At 42.7% G+C, this 13,360-nt stretch overlaps 1 protein-coding gene across 1 annotated transcript; it reads left to right on the top strand.

Moving 5' to 3' along the window:
- Positions 1 to 100: 100 nt before the first annotated feature.
- On the top strand, positions 101 to 13,246 carry LOC129862590 (beta-2-syntrophin-like). The gene is made up of 7 exons (XM_055934384.1): positions 101 to 1,571; positions 7,991 to 8,201; positions 8,442 to 8,649; positions 9,323 to 9,465; positions 9,664 to 9,860; positions 11,212 to 11,402; positions 11,508 to 13,246. The coding sequence occupies exons 1-7, from the start codon at positions 854 to 856 to the stop codon at positions 11,598 to 11,600; spliced, it is 1,761 nt and encodes a 586-aa protein (XP_055790359.1). The 5' UTR covers positions 101 to 853; the 3' UTR covers positions 11,601 to 13,246.
- The last annotated feature ends 114 nt before the right edge of the window (positions 13,247 to 13,360 follow it).

The raw sequence follows: 13,360 nt of genomic DNA, 5'->3' as shown, positions 1-13,360 counted from the left end.
TACTATGTCTACAGTGTGGATCTGTCCATCCTTCCATAGAAGGCTAAGTAAGCATTATACTGTATATTTCTATATAACTGTTGAAGCCTAGTTTCCCTGTTGACCTTGAGTGACCATGTGAAGATCTAAAGCTTTGTTAGATAGGGTAAAAGGTCAGAGAAATTCTTCACTAATAGCATGCGGTAGCCTACATGTTAAAACACTATGATCGTTCATTAAACCTTTAGATACACCTATATGAGGAAGTGTCTGTTACAGTGTAATAGATAGTAGTGGTTAGAGCGTTGGGCCACTAACCAAAAGGTTACTGGATCAAATCCCTGAGCAAGGCATGTTCCCCGAGCGCCGAAGACGTGGATGTTGATTAAGGCAGCCCCCGCACCTCTGATTTAGAGGGGATGGGTTAAATGCGGAAAACACATTTCAGTTGAAGGCATTCAGTTGTACAACTGACGAGGTATCCCACTTTCCCCTTTCCCTTTCTAATAGACCACTATAGTGAGAAGGGAGATGGATTGGTCAACAGAACATAAAAAGTAAAGCTAAGCCTGTCGGGAATTTTTTAACCCCCGCTTTTCATGAATAAGTAATTTAAGGTCCAATCACACACTATTTAATGTATTGGCTGTTTCTGTCGTCTGGCTCCAAGTTTTCACGCCACAGACAGCGGGCTTAAGCGCGCTCAATAATAAGGGAGAGAGTACGTCAGAGGCAACTTTTTCCCTTCAGTTTCCACAATCTGTGCGTAAGTGGGTGTGTCAAATGTAGGGTATGCTAGCGCTTGGGTACGCACTCTGAAAAGAAGAAAAAGTTCATCATGAGTTTAGTCTGAAACCCGCCCCGGATTTACAGGATGGCTCTCTGGACACGAGCGGACAAAAATGGTCAATTAGACCTTTTGCTCCAGGACCGCTGGATTCGGGTAGCGGGCGAATTGACCAGCGAGACTTTCACATTAACGGCCGAAGCAGAGATAAGCGGGCACGCGAACAACTTGCATTGCAACAATTCAGCGGACCTACGAAATGGAATATCAAACGGAAACGACCCAGGGTTAACTTCGGGAAATTCGAATCATGGTCAAATCTCGAACCCAGAACAACATCCGAACCATGGTGCGCTAGGACGAAGCAGTAGCCCAGCGCACGGGGGCATCCACAGGGGTCACTACGAAGGTTTTAGCCCAGGCTCTAGCAAGTATAATCGTGATAACGGTACGAACTCTGATTTTGGCAGCCCGGGGTCCAGTTACGGTAGTCCTGGATCTAGCTTCAGTTCCAGGCATGGCGAAACTAACATCAATTTGGAATCCTGCGGATCGGAAGCTGTGCGCAAAGTTCGAGTTGTAAAACAAGAGTCGGGCGGGTTGGGGGTCAGCATCAAGGGGGGTCGGGAAAACCGAATGCCCATCCTAATATCCAAGATCTTTCCCGGACTTGCAGCTGATCAGAGTCGAGCTCTTCGGGTCGGTGACGCGATACTGTCAGTCAATGGAAATGACCTCAGGGAGGCTACGCATGATCTAGCGGTGCAGGCTCTAAAAAAGGCCGGGAAAGAGGTTACGCTTGAGGGTAAGTTTTCAAACGCAATAGCGGGGATTTGAGGCCAGTCAGTCTGACAGCTGCCTCAACCAGTCCTAGTACCCTAAACAATGTGCGCTTGATAGCAAAATAAAACTTTATTCTGCTTCGTTCTTGATGAAGGCCTACTATGGAGATGTGGGCCAAGTATTGCATGTATTTGACAGTCAGGAAATAGACACAGACCTAAATAAAAGAAGATCACGAACAGCCAGTTGGATGATGAACATTCAGTATGTTGAATTTATTGATGCCCAGGATACTTTTTCAATTTTTTAAAATTTAGGCAGGATTCAGGCCAAGCTTTAGGCTACAATGTTTCCTTTCTAGTACATTGCCAGACTACAGCACATAGGCATAGGCTACAATGTAAACCCAGTTCACACTCCACTGACCGCCACTGACTCATTAGGCCTATTGTAAACAGAAAAGTAAGAACAGTGGTTACAGAATTAGCTACATTGTATGTGGCAGTGCATTATTTTAGATAAGTCATTGTAGGCTAGAACAGTTAATCATCATGTTTGTGTGTTCTTATATTGATTTTGGAGCACTTTGGTGTGAAGCCCTGGGGGTTGGAAACAACTGGTCAGGGGCTGAAATGCACTGTGTGGTGGTTAGGCTTAATGCTTTGTAAATTAACCCTTTATGAATACTAAATAAGGCTGGGTGTAGAGAGTTGGTTTATGTGACACAGTTTGTCTCATTTCTTCAAATTAGGTCTCACTATAACCCCCAAAATAAAGTAGGCTTAATCTTTTCTGCTTCTCATCTCAAATAGGCCTAATAGTCCAAAATAAGAGTTTGTGTAATCTCTGTCTCTCCACTGAGGAACCTAGGAATTTGTTTAAGGAATGTGCCAGTTCCCTGTCAATGTTTGTTAGACTGACAGGGAGTGTAGTGAGTTGTGATTTTAGTAAAAAGGGCCCCCATTCCAATCTGTCTGCATTTTCCTCCTCATCTTCTGAAGACTCCCATAGGCCTAACCACAGATGGACAAGGTCGAAATTAGATTTCAATTTCCAGACCACTATGTGATGTACACAACACATAAACCCTAGACATTAGGGCAATTAGTGGCTTCCAAAACCTGCATAAAACTCTCACACAGGCATGAATGTTGTGTTTCTAACAAATACAATAGCTACTTCATTTAGCTTTTCCTAATAAATATGAGCCCACAGTAATGTAAATGTAATATCTGAATAACATTATTCAATTGGATCATGGCTGTCTGTGTTTAGTTTGCCTGCTTATTGGTGGATAGAGGAGGAGGCCGTTGTCTGGTTAAAAGGAAGAATTAAAACCGTACAAAGAGACAGACTCTAGTCATAAAATGGGGACAGGCCCAATTAGAGAGAGTTAGTTATTTTCTGTTGTTCACAAACCAAAACTTACTGACCATTGAACATTTCACTTGAGTATGCAATGCTCTATGAGTCAAAGCATAAAAAAGGCCACCACACATAGAAGTGTGAATCCAGGTTAATGTTGTAACACTACCGGTTTTCATTCATATCAGTGGAACAAGCACATTTGCTCTCCTTTCTCTATCTCTCTCAAGTTGTTTGTGTTTGTAAACAGAAATGGATAACCACAGAAATATCTGAATATAACCTACTTAGCTAAGATATTTGGTTATGTGGGATTCATTGCAGGAACAGTGTAGCAGCATGCACATTGTGTATAGTGTTTGTGTAAAAAGATCCACATACTGGATATATACACTGTTTCCACTAATTTCCATGCCCTCCTTTTGTGATCCAGGACTGTGGGTTAGAGGGATATGATTCTGAGAAACCGTTGTCCCCACACAATTGACTCTGACTTCACTGTGCCATTACTAGATATGCTAACTTATGTACTTATTTGTAACTGTTGGTTTGTTTTGCCAAAATCTCATTTGTTGTGTCAGGTTAAGGTTTATTTTCAAATATCAGTAATATCATGAAAATGATTAACAAAATAACAAGGCTTTCTTTTTCTTTCTCCCTCCTTTTTTTCTATTCTAAAGGCCTATATGTTTGTTTTGGTGAACAGAGGTGAGGAAGGGGCCAAGTTTGTGTGTTTTGAAGGGGAGCAGCACAGGGGGGCTTTTTTAAATTAGGCCAGATATGTACAGTACCAGTCAAAAGTTTGGACACACCTATTCAATCCAGGATTTTTCTTAATTTTTACTATTTTCTACATTGTAAAATAATAGTGATTACATCAAAACTATGAAATAACACATATGGAACAAAACAAGTGTTAAACAAATCAAAATATATTTTAGATTCTTCAAAGTAGCCACCCTTTGCCTTGATGACAGTTTTGCACACTCTTGGCATTCTCTCAACCAGCTTCATGAGGTAGTCACCTGGAATGCATTTCAATTAACAGGTGTGCCTTGTTAAAGGTTAATTTGTGGAATTTCTTTCCTTAATGCGTTTGAGCCAATCCTTTGTGTTGTGACAAGGTAGAGGTGGTATACAGAAGATAACCCTATTTGGTAAAATACCAAGTCCATATTATGGCAAGAACAGCTCAAATAATCAAAGAGAAATGACAGTCCATCAATACTTTAAGACATGCAGGTCAGTCAATCCAGAAAATGTCAAGAACTTTCCAAGTTTGTTCAAGTGCAGTCGCAAAAACCATCAAGCGCTATGATGAAACTGGCTCTTATGGGGACCGCCACAGGAATGGAAGACCCAGAGTTACCTCTGCTGCACAGGAAAAGTTCATTAGAGTTAACTGCACCTCAGATTGCAGCTGAAATAATTGCTTCACAGAGTTCAAGTAACAGACAAATCTCAACATCAACTGTTAAGAGACCGTATAAATCAGGCCTTCATGGTCGAATTGCTGCATAGAAACCACTACTAAAGGACACCAATAAGAAGAAGAGACGTGCTTGGGCCAAGAAACACGAGCAATGGATATTAGACTGGTGGAAATCTGTCCTTTGGTCTGATGAGTCCAAATTTGAGATTTTTGGTTCCAACCGTCGCGTCCTTGTGAGACGCAGAGAAGGTGAACGGATGATTTCCGCAAGTGTGGTTCCTACTGTGCAGCATGGAGGAGGAGGAGGTGTGATGGTGTAGGGGTGCTTTGCTGGTGACACTGTGGTTTTATTTGTTATTCAAGGCACACTTAATCTGCATGACTACCACAGCATTCTGCAGCGATACGCCATCCCATCTGGTTTGCGCTTAGTGGGATTGTCAATTGTTTTTCTACAGGGCAATGACCCAACTCACCTTCAGGCTGTGTAAAGGCTATTTGACCAAGAAGGAGAGTGATGGAGAGTCCTGCATCAGATGACCTGGCCTCCACAATCACCTGATCTCAACCCAATTGGGATGAGTTGGACTGCTGTTACGCACGCCTCTGAGAAGAGGGAACGCAACTCCCTGCTACAACTCAACTCTCTGAAGTGCAAGAGGTATGGACTGTAGGTGCGAGTAAGGATGACACAAAAGCAGAATTTACCGTTTACTAGAATTTATTTTCTTACACGGTAATATGGGGAAAAGGGGCTGGACGGAACCAAAGCAAAGAAAGTAAATATCAAAGTTCCCCCTCTCCTATCTAACCTGCCTACCCACTTAACTTACCTAACTTAACTTAACCTAACCGCCTGGTGCCCTAACCAAAATACAGGGAGTGGTCCGCCCAGGTCTTACCTAGTGTGCCTAGACAGTAAATATACTACGGGTATATGTATGCCCTCGGGCCTCTTGCCTAAGCACTCCCAAAGTGCCTTCTCCTTCCCCCCTGGGAACAAACGAAACAGAGTAATTTTTAACGATTTCACAAACACTCACAAACACAGGACATAGAAAAACTGCTACCAACAACAACAGTACATACCAAACTTTCTGATACACAACCAACACTATATCACAATCTATTTTTTCTCTCTCTCTCTCAATCTCCAAATCTCTACTCCAAATCTCATCTCTCTCTCCTGGGCAGAACACTGGCTTTTATCTTCAGGTGGCAATGGTGATTAGAGTCAGCTGCTTCTTGACGAGGGGGCGGGGTCAGCTCCAATCACCCATTAGCCTGGGGTTGACCAATCAGCTGGTTGGGGAGTACTTCAGGAAGCCATCTCCTGAAACACACACTCAAATACAAAACAGAACACAGAAACTGGGGAACGTAACAACTGCAGAGTGAAGGAAAAACAGCCAACAAGTGCTCAGCATATGTAGGAACTCCTTCAAGACTGTTGGAAAAGCATTCATCATGAAGCTGGTTGAGAGAATGCCAAGAGTATGCAATGCTGTCATCAAGGCAAAGGGTGGCTACTTTTGAAGAATCTAACATTGAAAATATATTTTGATTTGTTTGACAATTTATTTTGGTTACTACATGATTCCATATGTGTTATTTCATAGTTTTGATGTTATTTCATAGTTTTCACTATTATTCTACAATGTAGGAAATAGTAAAAATAAAGAAAAACCCTTGAATTAGTAGGTGTGTCCAAACTTTTGACTGGTACTGTATATTTGAAAGGAACCTCTCCAGAGCCTTCTACAAACCCCCTCCCCACCTGTGGAGTCTGACACACTGTTCTCATTAAAGGCCTGGCAGCACACAGTCTGGGGCAGGGGGATAGAAAGGCGTTAGTGTGGAGGAGAGGAAGGTAGAGATGGACAAACCACAGGAGGATTGTGGTCATAAGAAAAACAGTGGTCAGGGTCTGGGGTGTAGCCAGGCACATAAAGCAATACCCGGGTGAAGTCTACAAGAAGAGAAGAGCAAATGTGTGCATGATCAAACCATTGGGGGGGGGGGGGGGGTACACAACACACAACAGACCTTGGGTTTGAACCTCAACTCCTTCAGCCAAATAATGAGTTGGAGTCAGTCAGATACCTCCAGCTCTCCCCTTCCTCCTCTGTATCATTCCCCTGCATTGCTGTGGCCATATAGGGAAGGAGGAAAAATGAGCTCTAGCTATGTGTGATGGCACCTCTAGGGACCCAGTCCCATCTCTTTCTCTCAAACACACACACGCACACCTCTGTGTACTGCCCTAATTAAAAGCAGAACGGTAGCTAACAGCTCTAATGAGATCTTTAAACGGCGCCAGCGAGGGACAGCAAGAGCAGCTTCTGGAACCAACTATCTGACTCTGAACTTTTCACAAGGGTTTAATGCCATGGAGGGACTGGGATAAACCTTTTCCTTGTTTAGTTCATCAGAAAACACTGCCATAATACACAACTAGCCCAAACTGCAGTCTGCACTCACTCAAGCAGAGTATTGATAAATGGAGATGGTGTGGTAAGCCTCCAACATGTATCTTTCCTCTGAGTGTGAGCCAGTGTCATAATGTTTTTTTGTCACCTATTCTTCAACCTGTGATGGCTAAAGCGTATCCGTAAAGATGTAACAGAGCTACAGTACAGTGGGAACGGAGGAATGAGACAGAGAGCAAGCCTGTACTTAAACGTACCATGGCATTTATAACCACACTGGAACACTGCAGTGATATTGTGGCTGGAAGTTTTGACTGAGCATCTTTACAGTAAATCTATTCATTACATTGAATCTAGAGTTGTCATTCACTACTTCTCACATTTTTTCACTACTTCATGTGGCTGTGTGTATTGGACATATGACACTCGGTGTAATGTATACTTTGCTACATCAGGATTGCGCTGTATAACTGTAGGCAGCTCTGCCCATCTTGATCTCTTCAGGGTTGGGGTTAGGTGGTTTCTAGTCATGCTCTGGCCCATGTCCAGAAGGCCAGCCACTTTCTAAAACATGCATGCACACACATACACTCCAAATGACTTGATTAAGCAGACATATTCACTGACACTGTTAGTAAGAGCAGTGTGGTTAGCAGGGACTTGGAAATAGGTTCCAATCCTTGGCACAGTGCCTTACCATTACTTCCCTCCTTCTGTCAAATTGCACACACCCACAGTCCGCCCATACTTGCACTAGCAGATATTTGGGCCAATTACTTTCACAAGCCTAATCCTCGCCTACATCCAACAATGACCTTGTCTCTTCAGCTACTCGTTTTGAGTTTTTCAGTCAGAGCAGAGCGACCCAGAGCACTAAAGGAAGAGAGAGGGAAAGAGAATGTGTGAGAGGTGGAATGGGCCATGGGACCAAATTTGGAAACTGAATCCATTATTTCAGTCAAAACCATTATTCTCCAAGGAGCTGACCTGCTAAGCACACAACTGCCCCACCAACTCTCCTACTCAGAGCAACTCAACAAGAGACTAATACGTCCATATAAAACATTTATTACTCTTTAATTGAGCGTTGAAACTTTTTCAACCACTGTCTGAAATATATGATCAATCTTGTGTTTCTTTTGGACACACTTTTTTACAACTTGAGGTCCATGCATATTTAATCACTGTTTATTTCATTTTTCTGTGTTTCTGTAGTGAAATATATCAGGGAGGTTTCCCCACTGTTTAAGAAGCCGTCCTTGGTAGCAGACCTACCGTGGGATGGGGTGCGTCCTCAATCCCCCAACTTCAGTGGCAGTGAGGACTCGGGGTCCCCCAAACACAGCGGGGCCAAGGACCGAAAGGTCATCCCCCTCAAAATGTGCTTCATCAGCAGGAACCTGACTATACCTGACCTGGAGAACAGGTAAGACCTGTGGGGGGTGGGGGGGGGGTGAGAGAGAATACAAAGAGGAGGAGGAGGGGAGTGTTGGTTTGGTAAGATAATGATAAGAATTAATCATTGAAATTAGTAATTTCTTGCATTTTGTAAATTGGTTTTCATTATACAAAATAATCTTGAAGTGCATAAAATTACAAATTAAAACCAAACAGAAAAAAATGAACACAACTAGACACTGATGATGAGTACTGTTGACGCCCACAGGCTCTTAGAACTGCACTCTCCTGATGGCCAACATACGATGGTGCTGCGCTGTAAGGACAGCCCCAGCGCCCACTCCTGGTTCACAGCCATCCACACCAACATTGCTTCCCTGCTGCCCCAGACTTTTGCCCACATCAACTCCTACCTGGGCTCCATCACCACGGGGTCACACCCCCAACTCAAACACATCAGCTGGCTGGCAGAACAGGTACTACACTCATAGGCCTTCAGAATAAATTACATAAACAAAACATTATATAAAAATAACTAAATTATACTAAAAAGTACTGTATGCTGTTGTGAAATACACTTATGTACAGATGCACACATACAATATTGTGTTTTGTTGTTCAGTCGTGTACATTACTGCATGTGTACTGTAAAGAGTTCTGTTTTATAGATGGTCACTGTATGCTTGTTGTGATATTCTGTAGTCTTTTAAATGTGCCGTCTTATACTTTTGCTGTGTAAATCAGAAACAAATCAGAATTTATTTGAAATTCATTTCACATGGGTACACATCATTTAAAAGAACAATAGAGAACAACATTGAAGAAATTTGAACAATAGGGAAAAGAGGGTAACAGCTGAACAAAATGAAAGCAGCAAATAGTCCACAAAGCGGGTAGTGGTGTCGTGTTGGTACGCCTGTTTTAATGTATGGATATTGTCTGTGCAGGGTTGTTTAGTTGGCCTTGTTGGGGGTTGACAGGAAGTACTTTGAGACAGAAAACCACAGGAAGCTGCCGTTGCATTAACTATTTACTCTGGGCCCACCTAGCATGACACACCTACACAAACAGACATGGAAAACCTTATCAGTAATGACATAAGAACTTTGACACCTTCTCTCATGCTGTCTCTCTTTCTTTATGGTGTAGGTCCAGTTGGATGGTGGGCGGCACCAGTTCCGACCAATCGTCATGGCACTGACAGAGAAAGATATCCTGCTGTTTGAATCAGTCCCATGGAACCGTGAAGCATGGTCCACACCCCTGCTCACACACCCACTTCTCGCCACAAGGTATGTCAACAGGTTGGCCAGACGGCATTAGAATGTAGGTTGTATCTCTCTTTGTCTTTTTCTCTCTGCCTCTTTCACTCTGCGATGTGTTGCCGTTTTGTTATCATAACTTATGAATCACTTAACTTGATAAAGATCACTCGTGGGAGGAGCAAACGATGAGCTGACCTTGTTTGGTGTGTACCCGTTTCTATGTAGACTGGTGCACTCTGGCAGTGCCCGCAGTTCCCCGGCGCAGGGGGCAGACCTGGTGTTTGCCACTCGGACAGGTACAGGGCGAGGCATCGAATCCCATGTGTTCCGGGTGGAGACGCACTGGGACTTGTCCTCGTGGACCCGGGCGCTGGTGCAGGGGGGGCATGCCGCTGCAGAACTGATTAAGGAGATCTCCATTGGTGAGTGTATGTCTGTATCAGTGGAGGCTGCTGAGGGGAGGACGGCTCATAATAATGGCTGGAACGGAGCGAATGGAATGACACCTGTAAACCATGTGTTTGATATATTTGACACCGTTCTACTAATTCTGCTCCAGCCATTACCACGAACCCGTCCTCGCCAATTAAATCAAATCAAATTTTATTGGTCACATACACATGGTTAGCAGATGTTAATGCGAGTGTAGCGAAATGCTTGTGCTTCTAGTCCGACAGTGCATTAATATCTAACAAGTAATCTAACAAATTCACAACGACTACCTTATACACACAATGTAAGGGGATGGAATAAGAATATGTACATATAAATATATGGATGCGCAATGGCCGTGCGGCATAGGCAAGATGCAATAGATGGTATGAAATACAGTATATACATATGAGATGAGTAATGTAGGATATGTAAACATAATTAGTGGCATTATTTAAAGTGACTAGTGATACCATTATTACATCCATTTATTAAAGTGGCCAGTGATTTGAGTCTGTATGTTGGCAGCAGCCTCTCTATGTTAGTGATGGTTGTTTAACTATCTGATGGCCTTGAGATAGAAGCTGTTTTTCAGTCTCTCAGTCCCAGCTTTGATGCAACTGTACTGACCTCGCCTTCTGGATGGTAGCGGAGGGAAACAGGCAGTGGCTCCGGTTGTTGTTGTCCTTGATGATCGTTTTGGCATTCTGAGACATCGGGTGCTGTAGGTGTCCTGGAGGGCAGGTAATTTACCCCTGGTGATGCGTTGTGAAGACCGTACTACCCTCTGGAGAGCCTTGCGGTTGAGGGCGGTGCAGTTGCTGTACCAGGCGGTGATACAGCCCGACAGGATGCTCTCGATTGTGCATCTGTAGAAGTTTGTGAGAGTTTTAGGTGACAAGCCAAATTTCTTCAGCCTCCTGAGGCGCTGTTGCGCCTTCTTCACCACGCTGTCTGTGTGGGTGGACCATCTCAGTTTGTCCGTGATGTGTATGTCGAGGAACTTAAAACTTTAACTTTAAGGTGCCACCAACCTCCTGTGGTCTGTATTTCTAACATTGGTGAGTGGATGTATGTATAACGTTGGTTTGTTTAACTATCTGTATATATTATTGAGTGAGGCTTTGGAATCACATGATTCACTTCTCACTGTGATACAGGAAGTGGTGACAGAAAAAAGTTAATGTTAAAAAAAACTACTGTTCAATGGTAAAAGAAGGGGGAATGTTTCCACTCACGTTGAGTCTTCATTCCCTATTCCACTGCAACACAAACATATTCAGACTTTCTCTCACACACACACACACACACAAAGTTCTCACCCTCTCCTCTGTCGCTCAGGTTGCATGCTGAACAGGCAGGACGTTCGCCTCACGCTTCATTATGAGAAGGGCTTCACTGTGACCCGGGTGTCAAGGGAACCTGCAGTGGGCACTGTGCTCTTCAGATACCCCTTCGAGAAGCTCAAGATGTCCACAGACGATGGGATCCGCAACCTTTACCTGGACTTTGGAGGTCCAGAGGGCGAAATGGTACATGGCTGTTGGACACATTAGTGCATTTCAGAGTGTAATGGTCTAATAGTCCATTCAATGTAATGATTGATCTACTGTTTTATCTGGTCTTTGTCTTTTTAGGTGTTTGACCTGCACTCTGGCCCCAAGCCCGTGGTGTTTGTTCTTCATTCCTTCCTGTCGGCCAAACTGTCTCGTCTGGGCCTGCTGACGTGAAGAGGCTGGGGTCAGGCACATCAATAAATAGTCCTCTTTTTACTATGCATCATTCATCACAAGCATTCCAATGTATATGTGCTCTTTTTATGCATGTACTATGTTCTTGTCAGGTGAATGAGTGCTTTTTGTGAAGAACAGAGTATGTATTTGTTCATCTGAGTATGTGTAAATGCGATTGGGTTTGCAAGTTGTTGATTGAGTGTAAATGACCAAGAGCATACTGCCAGTGTGAATGGGTTTATACTTTTGCATTTGTGTTGGCTTTATAGTGCATGTTACCCAAAACCAGATAATTTGGCACATTATCTAAAATTACTTATAATCAGGATTGCCAACTGTGCCTTGTTACATGTAGTCATAAATGCTATTTTTATTGTGTAAAAGTTATTTGTCTTCAAAAGCTAATAGGTTTTAAAGCAAAGTAAGCGTTAAACATGCACAGCAATAGTATTATTCTTATACTGTAAACATGTAATTTCTGTATTGTTTATTTTTTTGTATGTATATCCTATGTTTAGCATGACTTGACTATGGAAAAAGTGATCTTATTTTGGAGCATTTACAAAATCACGGTGTAACACCAGTAACCCCTATGTTACCTGCCTCAAAGTCACCCTGCCCTCCAGTAGGCTAGCCACACCGCCAAACCATTGTCCCATGCTGCCTGAGAACACCACTTCCCTTTACCATTCCGTTCTGCATTGGCCTTAAGCCAAGTCTTTCTATTCGAGTTCATGATATGAGGTCATACCTAAGCTTCTCTGCCGTTCTGCTCTCTTCTTTTTCTGTGTTTCCTGTGGAAGTCCCTCATACACACCATGCAAACATCAGATGTTTCTGTCAATAGGCATCCACAGTAAAGTCCCTGAGGGGTCTGGGTCATGTTTTTGCCCATATACTCCATCATGGTCATATTACATAATTAAAATAAGCAAAATACTTAAAGAACGTTCAAAGATGTTCATTTGGCACTATATCTGGGAAAATGTCATTTCAGCTGCATTATGACTCATTTGTCTCAAGCCTTCTCTCTCTCTGTCTCATCTTCAAAACAGGCTTCAGGTCCAGTTAGTAAAAGCTTTGGATACTTTTAATAGCACAAATAGGATGCAATTATTTTTGTTTTATCCCTGTGTAAGCTTATCATGCTGTATGTTACCTCTGGCTCTGATTGCTACATTATGTCATGGCTCTTATTCGGACCCTGCTGGACCACATGATCCCCCAGCTTGACTTAATATGTAAGCAGATACTGTAAGTGGGGCCTAGTTGATGCTGCCAAGTGTATGTCTGAACTCCATCCCACTTCAGTCTCTGTACTTTTAATAATTGGTAGGTATCAATACAGATCTGTCAAACATTGTTTTTTAAAATGTTTATCATATCTTTGTCTTCCATTTTGTTGTGAGCAATGTACTGTTATTGCAAAGCATTTTTTTCAAGAAAGAGTGTTGAACCAAATGTATCTGTGGTAGCTTGCGTTTGACACAATCATTTAGCAGGACAGCATTGAAGAAACATTGCTGCGGCAAACCTGTTATGCTAAGTATTTTACACTTCCAAGCCTGCACTCTAAAATATATATGCAATGTATGAAAATGTAAATATCTATAAGAATAAAACCTGTTAATGCCCAGCTGTAACAGATGGTTTTGTTGTCTGATCATTACAGTGGAAAGAACTGGTTTAGAAAACCACACGGGGTAAAAATTACAAAGATTTCGGAATAACTGTTCCCTTCCTACCTCATTTTTTCC

The sequence above is a fragment of the Salvelinus fontinalis genome, chromosome 9 (assembly GCF_029448725.1).
Source record: "Salvelinus fontinalis isolate EN_2023a chromosome 9, ASM2944872v1, whole genome shotgun sequence".
In the NCBI taxonomy this organism is placed as follows: Eukaryota; Metazoa; Chordata; class Actinopteri; order Salmoniformes; family Salmonidae; genus Salvelinus; species Salvelinus fontinalis.
This window is presented reverse-complemented; position numbering and strand designations above follow the sequence as displayed.

What these genes read in the sequence shown, in the direction of transcription:
- LOC129862590 (XM_055934384.1), top strand. Translation starts at nt 854, where the DNA reads ATGGCTCTCTGGACACGAGCGGACAAAAATGGTCAATTAGACCTTTTG. An exon ending in GAAAGAGGTTACGCTTGAGG is followed by an intron (nt 1,572 to 7,990) that starts GTAAGTTTTCAA and finishes GTGTTTCTGTAG; the next exon opens with TGAAATATATCAGGGAGGTT. An exon ending in GAGGTCCAGAGGGCGAAATG is followed by an intron (nt 11,403 to 11,507) that starts GTACATGGCTGT and finishes TTGTCTTTTTAG; the next exon opens with GTGTTTGACCTGCACTCTGG.